This window comes from Pteropus alecto, unplaced genomic scaffold, assembly GCF_000325575.1.
Source record: "Pteropus alecto unplaced genomic scaffold, ASM32557v1 scaffold8, whole genome shotgun sequence".
Taxonomy (NCBI): Eukaryota; Metazoa; Chordata; class Mammalia; order Chiroptera; family Pteropodidae; genus Pteropus; species Pteropus alecto.
The window spans coordinates 23,631,500-23,649,998 of NW_006494609.1; the positions used below are offsets into that span (position 1 = coordinate 23,631,500).

At 44.0% G+C, this 18,499-nt stretch overlaps 1 protein-coding gene across 1 annotated transcript in view; it reads left to right on the forward strand.

Annotated features, from left to right (window-relative positions):
- Window positions 1-18,499, forward strand: part of MARK3 (microtubule affinity regulating kinase 3) — a 66,345-nt gene that overhangs the window by 23,956 nt on the left and 23,890 nt on the right. Inside the window, exons 4-9 of the mRNA XM_025042128.1 lie at window positions 4,927-4,975; window positions 7,300-7,365; window positions 11,544-11,614; window positions 15,644-15,700; window positions 17,772-18,008; window positions 18,167-18,291. Of these exons, the coding sequence (XP_024897896.1) occupies window positions 4,927-4,975; window positions 7,300-7,365; window positions 11,544-11,614; window positions 15,644-15,700; window positions 17,772-18,008; window positions 18,167-18,291 (605 nt within the window). The remainder of the gene's footprint in view (window positions 1-4,926; window positions 4,976-7,299; window positions 7,366-11,543; window positions 11,615-15,643; window positions 15,701-17,771; window positions 18,009-18,166; window positions 18,292-18,499) is intronic.

Sequence of the window (18,499 nt, forward strand, 5' to 3'; positions counted from 1 at the left end):
TGGTTTTGTTAGAAAGACTCTGAGATGTTCCTCATTCAGCAGGGCGCTGGGATGAGTGAGACAGAGGGACAGTGTCCCATGCAGTGATGCTGATTAGCTGGCATCTCACCCTTCCCTCTTTCCTTCACGAAGCACCAGAGATGCTCCAGGATCTGGGAACAGATTTCTGGCCTCATGTGTAGGTCCGTGGTGGGCATTAGACTCCAGTGTCTCGGTTCCCTTCTCTCTCTGCCTGTTCCGAGTCTCCAGTGTGGACTCTTCTCTCGGGAATGTTTGTTCCTTCGTGGTTCTGCCTTTTCCTTCTGCACTGTTAGGCAGTGTCATTTTCTTCCAAGGATGCCATCTCTATGCCAGTAATCTCTAGCCCAGAATTTATATATCTCTAGCCCAGATTTCTGTCCTGAGCTTCAGATCTAAATACAAGCTGTGCTTTCACTGTCCTCACTTAATTGTCCCTCATGGGATGTCCAAAACCAAACTCAGCCTGCCCTGCCTTTCAGCTCAAGTCTTCTCTGTCTCAGAGTGACGCCCGTATTCACAAACATGGTTGTCAGCTTCAACTCGGTCTCTTTCCCCTTTCCCCTGCATATTTCTGTCACCTTCTCTGCATCCAAGATTGCTAATATTTATTCATTAATCTTGGATTTACAGTACAGCTATTTCCTGTTAAAGAAGAGGGTACATTATATTCCCTTCCATGATTTCTAACACATAAGTTGCCATTCATTCATTCTGTCACTCAGCTACCATGAAAAGCAAAGGTCTCAACGTCCTGGCCTGTTCCTTTTGACTCATACCTATATATTTGGAGAAGGAGGTCTGAAGACTCTCGTCACGGCGATTTAGATCATACTTTTATGTCTGTAACTCCCTGCACCCCTACGCTTCCTCTTATGTGTTCATTTTATTTTTATATTACTTAGTAGAATTGTCTTCCCAAAGATAAGTCCCGTACATGCCAAGTCCTGGCTATTAGGACATTTCTGTACTCCCTGGTACATGAAGTTGGGTGTTCTTGGTGTTCCGATCACCAGGATTCCGAATCTTTCCTCCAAAGGTGTTTGTGCTCCTCCTGCGTACCAGTCCCTAGAGGACAGGAAGGTGGGAAAGTGTGTCTCCCTTCAGTCTCTCAGTGAGGAGAGAGTTCTTTCACTTTGTACATTTCTGTGTTACTTCATTTTATTTTTTACAGCTAGTAACTGCGTAAGATTGATAGGGAATATAGAAAAATAAGTTGAATTAAGGTAATAGAAATAGGCAAATTTCTCTTATTTAAATGTCTCTTTATAATAACAAAATGTTAAAAACCATGTTGTAAATCCTAGCAGGGACTTTTCTTAAAGTCCATGTTTCCTTTTCAATAGATTGTTTCTATCCAAAATTTTAACTGTCTTAAGCCATCAGGTTCATAGTTGATGTGAGTATATGAAATCACTGGCATTTTTATCACTTAAGTGCAAATTGTCAGCTCTTTAAAAAGCCAGCCCACCTGTTGCTATGGAGTTTTCTGGGTCAGCAGCTTGTAATCTAATGTGTGTGGACTTCGGAGTGAGACAACTCAGACTAGGGTCCCGGCTTTGGCATCTCCTAGCTGGAGGTCCTTGGACAAGCTGCTTAACTTTCTCAGTCCTCCTTCCGTATGCGTTGGAGTTGATCAGAGTCACCTGACAGAACTGGGAAGATATGAATGAAGCATCTAGCTTTGTGCTTCAGATACAGTAGACACTTGAAAACTGTTAGCTTCTTGCTTCCTCCCTACCCCCTTCAGTTGGTATAGAGTTTATAAACTCGTTTTTCCCTGATGCACAATTCTGATAGAGGTAAATATGTAGAGTTCTTTTGGTACTATCCGGACACCATCCTCCTCGGACTCTGGCTGCTCTTCCTGCCTGCAGAAGTAAGCTCGTCCTCTCATCCTTCCACCTTTCCTGTGTTTCCACAGCGCATCCCTGGTGTGACCTCTGCTGTGACCCAGGAGTTCTCAGAGTTTCGGGTGCTATCTGACGTGTATCAGTTATCTACTGCTCTCTAACAAATTACTCCCAAACTGAGCAGCTTAAACAAAACCTCGCATTATCTCACAGTTCCTGAATCACGTGTTTGGGAGCGACTTGGCTGGTTGTTTCCGCTCAGGTTCTCTCTAGAGGTTTGGGATGAGAGCCACAGCTGCAGGCATCCGGGGGTTTGGTTGGGGCTTCCAGAAGGGCCTTTCAGCTGGCTGCTGTCAAGAGATTGCAGCTCCTCCCCAGCTGTGGGCACGAGGCCGAAGTACCTGCCGATACCCTCACCACATGCAAGCAAGAGACCCATGAGAGCAATGGGGAGCCACAGTGCCTGTCACTGAGCCAGCCAGTCTCCCGGGCCCCCACCAGTGCTTCTGCCTTACTCCGTCCCTGAGAAGCAAGTCACCAAGTGCCCCCTGCGTTTAAAGGGACGGAGAGTAAGGTGTACCTTTTGAGGGGAGCATTGTCTGGGACTTTGTGGACATTTAAAGACCGTCACACCTGACGTGCTTGTTGAAAAGTGGCGTTCTCCAGGCCCCCCTCACACCTTGTCGCAGGGCGGCCCAGCACCGTGGTGATTCCAGTGCAGAAGGCCTGGAGTCCATGCTTGGCAACGCACCGGGTCACCGGTCTTCCTTAAATAGTTCCACTTGGTCACACCTCCGTCTTCGCTCACATGTACAGAGCACACGCATCCCGTTCTCACCTGTAGACATCCTTTCTTAGGGCCTGCATGAGTCCAGTTACCTGCATGGCACCCAGACAGACGTGCGCCCCCTCTCCCTGATAGTCTTTGTCCTGCTCCTTGGTTCTGATTACTTCGTTTCGGCGCTGCACTGCTGGTTAGGGACTTTTTAAATGATTGCTTTCACATGACCTGCTCTCCTGCCAGCAGAACTCTGACAGCTCTGTTATGACCATCCTGCTACTCGGGATTGAAAAGCAGTGTGGACGTGCGGATGCTGGGGCGCCGGCTCCCGCCTCCTGTGGTAGGCCGCAGCTCCTGCAGGCGCTCGTCAGACGGGGGCGTCCCTGTTGTGTGCTGTGCTTGGGTTCAAGTGTGCAGTTGTGAGGGGGGCCAGACGTGTTCCCCGTGGATGAGGAGGTGACAGTGAACAGGTCCACAGAAGTGTCTCATCTCATCGCAGCTTGAAAGACGCTCCGGGGAAGACGTGCATAGCAGCGCTGCGGCGTCCATCGAGGGCGGCAGCGTCGCCGAGGCGCTCAGGGCAGAGCAGCCGCCTGGGCCGGCGGGGGCTCGCGTTCTGACGCCGGGAGTGGACGAGGCGCTGGCGCTGAGGTCGGAGGGTGGGCAGAGGCTGCCTTGGCGCAGGGCGGGGATTCCAGGGCAGGGCCCCAGCTGTGCTGGTGTGTGGCTGGCTTGGGGCTCTTCTGACCTCGGCGTCACAGAAACCGCGGGAGACTCATGTTGGACGCCGGGGCAGGTTGGGAAGCAGGGTTTCCACATTCGCTTGACACAGAGGCTGCGAAAGGGCTCAGGCCTGAATGCTTGTCCGGGCGGCTGTCTCGTCATCTCGGCGTGCGACGTCGTGGTGGGCACGGCGCAGCAGGAGGCACGAATGAGGTGACGAAAGTGCCCCTGCCTTAGCGGGGTCCAGTCCCCTGGACGGAGGGCTGTTGGTCCGAGGCCGCATTTAAGCTCTGCGCTCAGATCGGTGTCACGTACGTCCGCCCGCGTCCGTCTCGGTGCTCCCGGTTCCGACTGCCACTTCCGTTCCCGACTAGACGCGGTGCGCACGGACAGGGACAGGGACAGGGACAGTGAGATCCCGTGGCTCCTCACCACTTCCTTCCGCGGAGCCAGCTGCTCCTCGTGCTCGAGCTCTTCCCAGCGCCCGCCTCCCGCGGGTGTCGGAGCCCCGGTGCTGGGGGGCCGGGTGCTGGCCACGCTCCCCCGGGAAAGGCAGCAGGACTTCGGAAGGTCTCATCCTCTCTTTCTGGTTTCCCTTTCTTTGCAAGAGGGTTGGATAAAATTCCGTCATTTTCTGAGGTCTTCTCACAGTAGCCCAGGCCGTAATGCCGAGACCTCCTCTGAGTTCATGGCATTCATCTGTGACGGCAGAGTAGCGTCTCTTCTTGGCCTGCGTGGTGGCTGGGCAGCTTTGCGGGGCTTGACTGGGCAGTTTTACCTGTGGTTTCCCCTGGCTGGGTTCGCCTCTGGGGCCGCATTCAGGTGGTGAGTTGGCGGGGGCTGCACTCAGGTCAGCGGGTCTCTCTCTACATACAGTCTTTCTTCCTCAGAGAGGCTGGACTGGCTACTTCATATCATGGCGACATTATTCCAAGAGAACACGCCCTGAAGCACAAGCATTTTGTCCAGCCTCCGCTCACTTCAAATTTGATAGTGTCCCTTTGGCCAAAGCAGGTCACACAGCCAGTACAAGACGTGAGGCAGGTCTAGTTGGGGCCGTTAAGATGACTGTCTCTCACAGCCTCCATGCTGCATGACCCACCTCCATTGAGGATTTCCTGCAGTGGTTTTGTTCAGCGTCTTCTCACAGAATTCCTTGGAGTTACCAATCTCATACACTCGGGATGTAGTTCATTGGGACTATATAAGTTTTGATTTGCAGAATTAGAACCCCTGAGTAGATACTCAGACTAAGTTTAATCACATACTATTCTTGCCTAAATCTAATTTTATGTGTTCAAGATAGCAAAATATAATTGAGATTGTGGTAACATTCTTCTCTGAGACCTCTGCCTTTTCACAAGATAAAACTAAAACACTTGGTATCGGGGTATAAAGCTACTTCCCCTGGACTTTCATGTTGGTCTTAGATGTGGACTACTGAACGTTACCAGTGTATCAGTCATCTAAGAGAAAGTTTAAACTTATATTGCCACAGTGGAATATCATATGTAATAACCAGTTTCGGGGGGCATTGTGTTTGTTTTTTAGCTCTTCAGAGAAGTAAGAATAATGAAGATTTTAAATCATCCAAACATAGGTACTTTCTGCTTTCTTAAATACTTTTGGGTCTAAATGCATTCTTGAAAGTATGTCACAAAGCTAAACATATACCAGGAGTGACAGGAGAACCCTTCCCTCCTCCCAGCCCAGGTACACTTTTAATAAATACATATGTACAAGTTGTTGATTGTTCGCAGTCACTGTTTGAAATTACTAAAGGCAGGTTTAAAGCTTAAGTGTTTAAACATTTGAATTTAAAGCTTGAATGCAGGTTATAATCAGATTATAATCTGATTTTTTAACAGGAAATATAGTTGTATTTAATTCATAAATAGAAGAATTATATTAGGTCAGAGTTAAGATTTTCAGATATATAACACCTTTTGCTGTAGCTGTGTTTCTAAGAAAATATTTGTACATTGAATCATATTTTAAAAGATATAGGATACTTGTTATCTACTGGAATTTTTAATATGAACTGCTTTATACAGTACAGATTTGTTTGTGTTCTCTGAGCACAGCTCTGTGCTAGGTGTGATGAGGGGGGCTTAAAGCCGAGGAAGGGCCATGGCTCTGCCCTCATAATTGGGAGACCAAGATGAAAGTATGCAAATTACCTAATCCCGACCCTATTACTTAGATACCTCCGTGAAAACTTTTGATCCCGCATATCATAATAGAGCTTTTTAAAATAATATATTTGCTTTATTTAAACAGCGAGGGTTCCTGCAATTGAAAACTATTATTTCAAGAGTGAAATAACTCTTAAGACAGCCAGTTGTATCAGTTTACTGTCAGAATCATTTCAGGAAGTGGAGGGGGGGTGACATTTGATGTTAAGGATATCCTTTCAAGAATTCTTCAGGCACAAGAAGAGTAGAATAAAATGGAACCGCAGGAGAGAGAAAGCTTATACCCTATTTCATCAACTCTAAACCACCATTATGTAAAAGGCGTTATTGTTTACAAACTACTAAGAAAAACAATGCCACCAAGCCATCATCTCATTACCAGTGATATTGGTAAAATGTAAGAAAATGTTCACCTTAGAATCCATAAAATATGGTATGTTTGAGGAAAAAAAGCGATGGAATATAATAGTGGGAATAAAACTTTCTTTTCATTTCAACTTTTTTGGTTTAGCTAGCCAACTCTGGATTTCAAATTCCAAAATTTCACCCCAAAACATGTAATCACTACTGCCTAGAGCTACCTAACGTAAACATTTTTTTTTTAATTACTTAAGTTGTACCCTAATTAGAGTTCTCTCTACTTAAGTGACATATCTTTGATAATATATTTAAATGTGTAAAACTTTAAATTTCTATGAGATTAAAATAGTTTCCCCAGGAAAGCCATTATTTGCATTGGAATTTTATTTATATTTTGATGATTTACCAACATATAAGTTTTAAATTTCTTTCAATGATTTTTCTTGATAGCCTGAACATATCATCTTAAAAATATGATAGTTTTACTCATCAGTTCAACAAACATATTAAATGTTATGTTAAGCACTTTATTTGGTCTAATACTCTACATTAAAGCATCAGAAAGTGGCCCGAAATATAAGGGACTAGCATTCCCCACCCACCCCACCCCCTTTTTGGTAAATTAAAAATATGTATTACCAAAATAAAGTAGATATGCAAAATAGTGATTTTATAGCTTTAGAAATTTACCTCAATTTCATTTAAAAATGTATATATTTCTGATAGAAATATTCGATCTGTAACAGGGACTAATAGAGCAAAGTCGCACTGACCCACTGACAATAATTATTTAAAAAGTTCTTTTCAATTAATTGTAATATAATCCCTTCTACTTCTTGTCATCTCTGGCTTCAGAATAGTAACAAAGGAACCTTGTTTTCAGAGAATTGTGATAAGCTTCCCAAGCAACAAAATCTAGAGTGGAATTAACATATATCCTTAAAGCCAGAATGACAAGTGAATGGACTTGCACTTGTAGGAGTAGAGGAGATCTGAGCACTTCCTGCAGGTTAAGAAATAAAAACGCTTTTCCCGAGGTGCAGAGGAAGGCTGCTAGCCACTGTTGACCTAATATATAGGCCAGTGACAGAGGAAATGAGCATAGATGCACTTCACCTGACTGCTGAGTGTGTAGTGGAGTAACATCATTTGAACACCCAAAATTGTCTTTATTATTTTAGAATTCTATGATCTTATAAATCTTTTCTGTGGTTATTGTAATGTATGATAAATTTCCTGAAAGCAATATTTAGAGGGCCAGCCATTAAAATCTTTACTAGGAAAAAAAGTTTTTTTGTAGTTACAGTTTATATGTATATGCATAAAAACATTTGTTTCTTTTTCTCCTATGTCCTATCTCCTCCCCCAGTGAAATTATTTGAAGTCATTGAAACTGACAAAACACTCTACCTAATCATGGAGTATGCAAGTGGAGGTAAGAAATTCATCTTTGTTGCTCTCCCCTCTCCTTCCCTTTTGGAAGAGGACACAGCCACGCTGCCCAGATGGGTAATGCTTAAGGCGTCGTTAACATCCAGACTCGTAACACACTCGAGTGGAAATCAGAAAAGCCAACTGGTACCAGCTCTGGAGTTGCTGTTAAGTGTTTCACTGTTAGCATTTTTTATTGATAATATCCAAGTATTTGGATTTTTTTATTGCCGTACAATACCCATAACATAAAATTTACCATTTTAACCATTTCAGGTGCATAGTTCTGTAGCATTAAAAATACATTCACATTGTTGTGTATCCGTTACTGCCATCCATCTCCAGAACGTTTTCATTTTCCCAAACTGAAACTCTGTCCCCATTAAACAATAACTTTTTTCCCCCCCTTTCCAGCCCCTGACACTCACCATTCACCATTCTGCTTTTTCTCTCTGAATTTGACTACTCTAGTACCTTTAATGAGTGGAATCATTCAGTATTTGCCATTTTGAGACTGCCTGTTTCACTTAGCATAATGTCCTCAAGGGTCATCCATGTTGTAGCATGTGACAGGATATCCTTCCTTTTTAAGGTTAAATAATATTCCATTGTGTATGCGTGTGTATATATACATATATATTACATATGTATACACCACATTTTGTTTCTTCCAAATACTTGGATTTTTAAACGTATCAGTGCATTAGCCTGTTTGAAGTAAATGTGTACTATGTGTTGGATTGTTTTTCCTTACCAGATTTACTGTCGCTGGTGGCCATCTTCCCCAAGGCCAGAAATGATGGTCACAGTGCACGTGGTTAGATTGTCCCTAAAGATTAAGGACTGGTGGTTATTTGCCTGCCAGCTTTTTTAAATGTAGGCATTTTTCTGAAATGGATATATGTAGCAGTTGTCTTTAACAAAGATTTTTATTTTAGGGGTAGGCTTGGGGTTGGCTTGTAGTGTTTGGAACACGCGTGAGTTTCACCGTCTGCAGAGGTCAGAAGCTTTCCCGCTTATCTTTTCCTCTTCTCTGCCTCTAGCACAGTGCCTGGAACATAGCAGATTCTCAGCAAATAGGAATTGAGCTGAATGTATGAAATTATAAACTACTCGAGACATTCCGTTTAACTCTACAGTATAGCTAAAATTGTTTTTGTTATAGTAGCATTTTCTTTATCATTAGCACTTTAATCCAGGTTGCAGAAGCTGAAGACAAAAAGTTGAATCACAGCCTCATCCTAATGAGGTAACCGCTAAGTAAAAGGTCGTAAGCCTGTTGTCAGCAAAATAAGTTGTAGTAGGCACACCTCTGACACTACTTTTCCATACTCCTAATTCATTATTGGTTGTGCGATTTCTGTTTTAAATTGTGGTTTGAGAATTTGGTTGGGATTTCCACAATTGGAGAGTAGTAGGAAGAGCCGAAAGTTAATTGCAGAACCAAAAATCTGTATGGAATTCTAATGCTTTCTGTTCCTCTCACGGAGAGTGACGTTCATAACTTTTTCATTGTGTAGCCTCTGCAGTGCACCGTGCTTTCTCTTAGCTGACCTCCTTTGAGCTTCACAATGACCACATCATGTGACCGGGCAGTGAGTGATAGGCTTTTCCCTCTGGGAAAATAGAGGCCAGGAAGTCTGCCTGTGGTCACTCTGCCCGACCTGGGTCCCCAGCCTTCTAACACCGTGTAGCCACTCCTGATTTTGTTAGTTGGTCATGACTTTCTGTTCCCATGTATTTTAGGTACCAGGGTCATGGAGATTGCTCTTACATAGGGGCAAGACAAAAACAGCTGAGACACATCCAGTTTTAGTAGAAAGAGGATGAGCTTTGGGAAAGAGAGAGGTGGGGGCATTCCAGCCCGTGCCCCTCGTTGGCATTGAGACCCGATAAGTCTCACGTCTCAGTTCTCAGAGGACATGCCAACACGGCCCTCCTTCCAGGGGCGTGGTAGCCGCGTTACTCCGTTGATGGCGGTTTAGGAAAGCACTGTCGGTCTCCAAGGCATCACTTTTATTGTGGGTATGTTTGCCATTTTGAACAACAAACATTTCACTGGATTGACTACCTATTCCTCCCCAGCCTGATGCTTTTCAGTTTGGTGGAATCATAGAATTTTAGAATTGGAATCTTAGAAATCAGCCGGGACAACTACCTAATTTTTACAGATGAAGCTAAAGCCCTGAGGAGTGTCCTTTGCCAACAGTTGCATCTCTAGTGGCAGAACCTAAACTAGAACCAAGGGCCTTTTGAACTGTCCTGTCCAGTGTCCTTCCATCAATGACACGGTCCCTGACCTGGGTGTACAGAGCCACCGTTTGCTCTTTTATTCTCTTTTTAATAAATAGCCTTTAGTGTTTCAGTTCAGCTACTTAATCTGAGTGCTAATGCATTTTTAATAAGGAAAAAAAATCTGGATAAATTCCTGATTTATAACTTAGTAGTTGTGAGTGTGACTTGATGGTTCCAAAATCTCTTAAGAGGTTTATATTATTTTGAATTCATAAAAATATTTTAAAATTATATTGACAGACTTGGACTTTATTTGTGTTACTCTACAACTAGTGGGTTTTATCCATTATTATTTTTTTTAAAGTCAAAACTATTTTCTACGTGATATGCACACATCTTTAGTTTCCACTTTTCAACCACTTGTTTTGACATTGTATACTATTCTGCAAATAGAAGGGTCAGAAGGGTCGTTCGCTTAGAAATGGCTGACATTTTACTGAGCTGACATCTTTCATAATTCATCATCGTTAAACGAATTGTGTAGTGCAAATTACCAACACGCAATGCCTTTTAAAAGTGCATTATGCAGTTGAGTGATAACTTGAAATATATTTATGCCCATTCATTATATAAAAATTTATTCAGAGTTAGGGCTGAAAATCTAAAAGTCAGAGAAATTAATATACAGTTCAGATTGGCTTTTTCCTCAAAAATATTTAACATATGTTCTGAAACAGGTTTTTGAAAGTATCAAAATATTTTAGTTGAATATCGTCACTAAGCTGGTGGTAGTATCCTTTATTTTTACGAAGTAGACGTGATTCTTTCCCGAACACGTTATACCGAATTGACTAAATTAGTACTGTTTCTGTTGATTTTAGAGGCCTCGTTTCTTTATTCCAAATCGATAAGCCATTGGCAATACCGATGCATTCCCTGAAGCGTCACCCTTTTTTCCTGAGAAATTAACACCTTGTGAACTACCACGTAGATGTCCACCAGCACGTTCCATTGGCTTTACCTTCACACTGTGTCCCGGATCCCCGTACCTCAGCACCGCTGTCATTTCCCACCCGAGGTCCGGCACCCTCACTGTTGCCTTGGTTATTGTACCACTCCCACCTAGCCTCCCGGTCCCTTCCCCAACCCTCATCTCTCTCTCTAACAGCCAGAGTGACTCCTGTAGAGTCAGGCACTTCGGACCATCTGCCTCTCCTCCCACGCAGAGCCGTGCCCGGTCCTTACCCGCCCGCAGACCTCTTCATGACCTCACCCCCGCCACGGCTGTCCTGGCTCGGTCTCCCTTCCTCTTTGCTCATGGGAGTCAGCAAAGTGCTCGCACACACAAACGCACTTCCCGTGTCTTTCCCCCGCCTTTCGCCACAGTACTTCTTGTCATATGACATGCTGTACATTTGTTTGTTCGTTATCTGTCTCCCCCTGCTAGACAGTAAGCTCCATGCAGAAAGGGACCTGCCTTTGTTCACTGCTGTTTCCCGAGAGCCTGGGACAGGGCCTGGCAGTCAGCAGGCACTCAGTAAATATTTGTTGAATGAATGAATTTGTTCAGGAGATGCGTTTTTTTTGTCATCCTACAGTGAGGACATCCTCTTGTAACACAAGTAGCTTATCCATTTTAACTTTCAGTTTTAATTACCAGGTTTTTATTAAAGCATATTAAAGACATAATCTTTAAAACTTGTATAATTTAAACATGAGAATTTAATTTCAAAGCTTTTCTCTAGCTAAGAGATTTTTGTCGATGAACTTTGCCCATAGTTAAACTTAAGACTGGCTTAATTTAAATTTCACATATTTCTGTTTATCTTCATACTTATATTTAAAAGGAAAAATTAGAGCATTGCTAAAGGGGAAACATTGTCAATTTGTGGAAACTTAATGCTCAGAAGTAGGACTTCTGCTTACTTTTATTTCTCTCAATTGTAGGTGAAGTATTTGACTATTTGGTTGCACATGGAAGAATGAAGGAAAAAGAAGCAAGAGCTAAATTTAGACAGGTATGAGTTAACAAACCTTTAGTTTATTAACTTAATAAAGTTATCTTGCTTAAACCCTGAAGCAAACAAGTGTTTGCCTCTGTAAATGGTTGTAAGGCCCCTTGGTTGAGGCAGGGGTTGGCCATTCAGTTCAACAAAAATTTATTGAGTCCCTTTCATGCCTAAGGCACTGTGCTAGAGGCAGCTATGGGTTCTGTTTCTAACTATGTAATTGGGTTTTAGTCTCACTCTGACCCTTAGTTCTTGACAGTGAGCCTTAAACTAGAGATTTTTCTTAACACCTGTCATTGCACTAATTAAAACCATTTCTGAGTTTTTAGCAAGAGAGTCACAATCCCAAAATTCATGACTGGTTTTGTCTTACATAAACCAAAACCAAACAGAACTTAATAATAATGACTATTTATTGATTGATCATTATCTGCCAGACATTGGGATAAGTACTTTGCCTACATTAATGTAAATCTTGCAACAGCCTTGTGAGTTAAGGAGCGTTATGCCCATTTGCTAAAAATAAGGAAACCGAAACACTGGCAGGTTAAATAATTTGCCCGAAATGTGATGCCCGGTAAGTAGCAGACCTGCCATCGATTCAATCCCAGGTCCTATGACTCCCAAACTCATTATGTTTGCTATTAGTTAGACTAGGAATCAGCAAACCATTTCTGTAAAGTGCCAGATAGTAAATATTTTAGGGTTTGTGGGCTGTGTAATCCATGTTGCAACTGTCGAGCTCTGCCGTTGTAGCATAGAAGCAGCTGTGGACGGTATGGAAATGAATGTGCTCACACTATTGTGTTCCAGTAAAACTTTACAAAAGCAAGCGGTGGGCCGGCTTTTACCTGCGTGCCACCGTTTGCCCACCCCTGATTTTGATGACAGGAAGGAGCGGGTACTTGATTACTTTCAGATTAACTCTGTTCTCCCATAGTTACAAGCTCTTCATTTGTCTCAAAACTTTAAAATTTTTCTTTTATTCACTTGTAAGGCTGTCAAGGTAGAGTTATGGATGGGAATCTTTAAAGGTTTCACGGTATTGGAAAGGCAGTTCTAGCTGATTTTCAAGATTTCTCTTAACATTTGCCTTTCTTGATTTGTTTAGTGTTAATAATTAAGGACTCATTTACAAGTTTCCTAACTTTTGCTACTTTTAAATTTAATTTAAAACTTTAAAAATACTAATAGCACTTTGAATTAAAACCTGTTAAATATCAAATTTGAAACTAACTTCTGGCTCTCATTTAACTTCTGATCCTCAGTTTTTCTAGCTATGAAAAGAAGTGCTACTCAGTGAATTCTGAAGTTCATTTCAGTTCCGTTATCGTTTTATTCTGTGATAATGGCAGGAAACTCAAATTTTCTTTATTACAAAACAAGTCTCTTTGACCCTTTTCATAACTGTACTCTTAATTTTTATAAATCGGCCACCTAAAAAATAAGATTTTTTTTTGCCTCATAAAACTTAAATTCCTTCCAGCTCAGGTAAACCTGTCTGACTGGCAGACATTACTGTGAATGTGTTTTATCGGCTGGGGAGAAGCCCGGTGCCAGCCAGCAGGCGTGAGCCCGGGCCCTGCCCCAGGAGGCATCAGCGCTTACAGCCGCAAGGCCTCTCTCTGTCCACCTCCACCCACGCTGCTGGGGTCCCGCTTGTCGGAGAGACTTGGGCTTTACTAACCTAGATCTCAAGGCAATCACTCAGATTTTTGTTTTAAATTTCCTGCAGGAATTCTGAAGCCTTCATTTGAGTAACCTTAACTGTTCCAGGAGAGGTCGTTTGTGCTTCTGCATTTAACAACCTGATTTACAGCGCTCACAGTTGACGTAACCCTTTCTCCTGGCCGCAGTGTGTCCTTAGGACAGTTCATTTAGACCCGGAAGGGCCAAGCGTGGTATCGGTGTCTCTGCTTTTCTCTGTTCCTAATTGCTATGCTTTCCAAAAGTATAAGTTGTCCTTACTTGGCCTAAATAAAGTTTTCCTATTTACGACAAAGCGGAAGGCGTGCCACGTACAGAGTACACTGTGCACAGTCTGCTTTCTGTCAGAAATTGGCCCTTCTCTGCATATTCATCAGCAGATGGCTTCTCCTCCCGCTTCCTTCACCATTCCTGTCCTGGTTACTGCTCACGCTATTTCCATCATTTGGCCGAGCTCTCATTCTTTTCGAAGAAAGAACAGAGTCCTGCCTCCGTCTCCTTCCCTCACCTCCGTGCCGGTGCGTGGCCATGTTGCTGCCTCCATCCTTCCGTGTGACTGGGGATGGGCTGACTTGCATTCAGATTCGAACCTGGGAACGTCAGCTTCCTGGCCTTCGTTAGGAGGAACTGCTTCTGTCTTAAAAGCAGAACGCGAAAAAAGCAATAATTTAAAGTTAAGTGTTTTCAGATTTCGGTGCCATTACATCAGCTTTGAGCTATTTGGAGGTAGAAGAGGAATTCTTTGATCTCTTTGAGAAGGCATAGGAAACTGTCAACTCTGATTCAAAAGCAGAATTTGAAAATACCTCTGAGAAAATTCTCCATTTTGGGGAGGGGGGCAGAGATAAAAGTTACCAGTGTCTTAGGCAATAAACCTCTTTGTTTTGGGAAAACAAAGCTATTTAATGTTTCCAGTTTTCATGCAGACAGAATAGGAACAGCATTTCCAAAGTGGCAGATGCTCTCAAGCCCATCTTTTGACATTGGAATTTTTCTTCCTTTGGGTTATTATGAATAGGTCCGATCTGCTGAATATTCACTTTATTATAAAGTATAAAATGGCTTAGTGAAGCCCTGATGTTGGCATCATCCCACCCTAACCCCAGCCATGCTTCTCTTTGCTGCTTATTCTGAACCAAAAAATGTATAAAACAGCCCCAGAGTTTTGTTTGTTTGTTTGTTAGAAACAAAAAGAAGGTTTATTAGGAAAGGGGTAACACGCCACAGACAGAGTGGTCTCCTTTCAGGGGGAGAGAGTGAGAGAGCCTAAGAGAGACAAAGACAGTGAGAGAGACAGAGTCAAGGTTAGTACAGAAAGACAGCGAGAAGGGACACAGCCCCAGAGTTTCTATGTCTAGTGTAGGTCAGTGCGTGTGGCCTACAATTAAAAGTGGATGATTCGGAGAAATAGGCAGTATTTTCATTATAACCTTAGTTTTGTGTATATATAATCATGTATGTAAATACACGTGCATAATACCAAAGAAAGGACTAGAAGCAAATAGGCCAAAATAGCAGATGTTACCTGCGTAAACTTTTCTACATTTCCTAAAATTTAAAGAGACTTGAAAAAATTACTAATAAGTGTGAAGATTCAGCAAAACAGTGGTTTAGCAGTGCTGGTCACAGGGCCAGCGAGAAGGTGAGTGAAAGCATACCACTTGCTGAGAGTGGCCGCGACCCTACCGATGGAGCACAGGAGTTTCCCTAGTTTGTCGTTCACGCACATCACAGCATTCACAGCACAACATTCACGCTTCCATTTTCAGGAAGAGGAAGCTGATCCTCAGGGAGGTGAAGTAACTGTTGCTGTCCTTGAACTCACAGCAGCTAAAAGGAAGCGAGCATTGTAGGGAGCAGACCGCCTGGGAAGGAAAGGAATTGGCAGAAGAAGCAACCTGGAGTAGCACCTGGCCACGGGCAGTCTGTAACTGCCAGTCTGGGTCTGAGTTGGTCACGTGGGCGTGGAGAGCTTGCAGCAGAGTCATCCGATCCTGGTCCCAGGGGCAGCCAGGGGCCTCCAGATCTGGTGGTTTGTTAGGCCCTGGCACCACGCTCACAAATACTGGGGTGTCGAGGGTAGGGCCCCAGAAGAGACTTCCCAGTTAAACTGCAGAGAACAGGAAGAACACCCCCACCCATCTCTTTTTGCCCTCACCCCTGAGCTTCTCCAAATCGAGAAGTTCAAAGCAAAAGAAAAGATTTAAAGATCCACAGACACTGGAGTGAGTGCTCACTGAGCATTTAGCAGATGTGAACAGTAATGGATTTTCATCTTAGTTCTGCGTCCGCCCCAGGGATGGCTGTTAACGTTGCTTCTCTCCTTCCCAGATCGTGTCTGCGGTCCAGTACTGCCACCAGAAGCGGATCGTTCACAGAGACCTCAAGGTGAGTCCCCGCGCCCTCAACTGGCGCATGCTCAGTGTGCGCTCAGTTCTCCGGCATCGGCACAAGTGAGGCGTAGATTAGACCGTGTTACTAAATAAGCCGAGGTAACTCCTATGACAGTTGAAGCTTTTTAATCAAGTTCTCGTCAAGAGCATTAAAGATGAAGGAAAATGAGGTTTATTAAAAGTATTTTACGTTTCAGTTAAAGCAGTTCATAGTTGGTCTCTGGAGAAAACTCATCACGCCAGCAAACAGACGGGAGCCTCAGAAATGCACCTTCTCACCTGGTCAGCGGTCCCTCCTGTTCCCCTCCACCTCTGCCCTTTCTCTAGGCACAGGAGGTTTCCTGTTTGACAGAGAAGATAGAAATGCCAGGGCAGAGCCGGCACAGCTGCACCTGCGCCCACCTTCACCCCTCAGAGCTTTCCTCCCGTTACAGGACAGCTGGGCGCCCCCGGCCCCGCATCTGCTCTGGGTCCTGTGCCCTTCCGGGGGCTGCCATGCTGACTGGCGCCTCCCGTCGCCCGTCTCTCCACTCACTTTCCGCTGGGTCTCACCAGCAGCGTTTACAAAAGCGTGCTCAAGTCCGAGCCATCTTTTACCAGAGACCCCCACCCCCTCCCCTTCCACATTCGCCCTTTTCCCCTCTTCACCTCCACAGCCATGTTTCTCTAAACACGATCTCGATTTCTGGATCCTGTCTAACTTGGCGCTCACTTCCTCTCTCTCTTCAACGTAATGGTCATCGACCTGCTGGTTCCTCTGCGCAGCCACTCCAGAGCCGTCCCTGCAGCCAGAGCCGTCTTCTCGGTCCCGCATCCCGCTGGCAAAAGGACACCTTCCCCTAAGCACCCCTTGGGCACCCTGGGGTCAGCAGAGTTCCTTCCTGAACTTGAACATTCATTTCTCATCCTGGCGACTGATGTCCCTCAGGCACCTCGCTCTCCTCTGCTCTGTCATCCACTCGGTCCCCGGTCCTTTGGTACTTACCTGTGGACCGTGCTCTTTCCTGCCCGCGTCACTCACTGTCCTAGCTCAGACCGCCAGTGCCTCGTACACCAGCTTCTCGCCTGTCTCCTCCCAGGTTGCCTCTCCCTCCCATGTTTTCCACACCGCAAGCAGAATGGCCTTTTCCGAACACAAGCAAGACGGCCATTCCCCTGCTTGAACAACCCTTCAGCGGCTTCCCATTGCCTCTCGGTTGGACACCTCAGCTTTCCGACTCCAAGTCACTCTGCTGACCCTTTGTGGTTCTGCTGTGGCTGCGTCCCCAGCCATCTTTCTCTCTGTGTCTTTCTCGCACAGTCTTTCAACATCTTGAGCAAAAGGTCTTCTGTCACCTTCTGGGTTTTCAGACTGTTCTGCCTGAAGTCTCTCCCATCAGCATACCCCCTGCTAGCGACTGAACCTTGAGCCCGCAGCTTTCGATTTCACCCCCTCTTGGAAACCGTCCATCAGCTCCCACCCGTCCTGTCACAGCACTTAGGTCACAGAGTATAGCTGCCTATTTTTCAGCCTCTCGCCTTCTAAACCATGAGCTTCCTGAGGGCAAGACCCTGTCAGTCTTGTTCATTATATGTCCCGGCACTGACATAACGCCTGGTATGGAATTGCCACATGGTGTATATGTGTTCAAGTGAATAAATGTGATTGTGATCTGTATCTGGAATGAGGTTTAGGGGTCTCCCTCCCCAGCAACAGCCATTTTATAGTTAGCAGTTTTAGGAAATGTGTCTGTCCACCTAAAGCAAGTATTCATTTTTTTAAAGCTCCTTCTTATTCTTAATTTAAAAAGCTATATAAAAGTTTTTTTAATTGTGGGGCATTTATTGTTTAAATTATTGGTAGAATTAATCTATACTTTGTGTCTGTTATTGGATGTTAATGTTAAAAATTAGAAATTCTGATTTAGCTCCTTCTTTTTCTGGAAAGAATGCTTTCTCATTTTATTCATTAGGATGTATTTAACTTTATATCCTTACAAAAAAACTTTTATGAAATGCCTAATTCTATCACAGTTATAATTATATTTTGGTTAAATTTCATTTTTGTCTTGATGTTTTCCCTCTAGGCTGAAAATCTATTGTTAGATGCTGATATGAACATTAAAATAGCTGACTTTGGTTTTAGCAATGAATTTACTGTTGGCAGTAAACTGGACACATTTTGTGGCAGTCCCCCGTACGCAGCCCCAGAGCTCTTCCAGGGCAAGAAATATGACGGGCCGGAAGTGGACGTGTGGAGCCTCGGCGTCATTCTTTACACTCTAGTCAGCGGGTCACTCCCCTTTGATGGACAGAACCTAAAGGTAAAAGAAACAGTTGTATCCAGGTTCTTCAGAAAGCTAGAAGGGTTTATAAAAGGATGAGCGTTGGTGTTTTCATGTTGGGTCCGTATGGCCTCCGGGGCTGCTTTTCTCACCTCACAGCTGACTTTCTCATTTTCTTTCTTTCTTCCTCCCCAAAGGAACTGAGAGAGAGAGTATTACGAGGGAAGTACAGGATCCCCTTCTACATGTCCACAGACTGTGAAAACCTCCTCAAACGTTTCCTGGTGCTAAATCCAATCAAACGAGGCACGCTAGAGGTAATCTCATAAGTGGAGATAAGTGACCATTTCGGAGAGTTTTTCAAGTATTTCCAGAACTTTGCTTGGTTTATATGACATCGAGAACTATCTTGAAGCTTTTAAAGCAGGAATTGAGACATAAAAACATTTTTTGAGCAGTAATCGATGAAATTTGAAAGTAAGTTCTCCGAAATATTGTGATTATCAGAGCATTTTATTTTCTGCTACTAA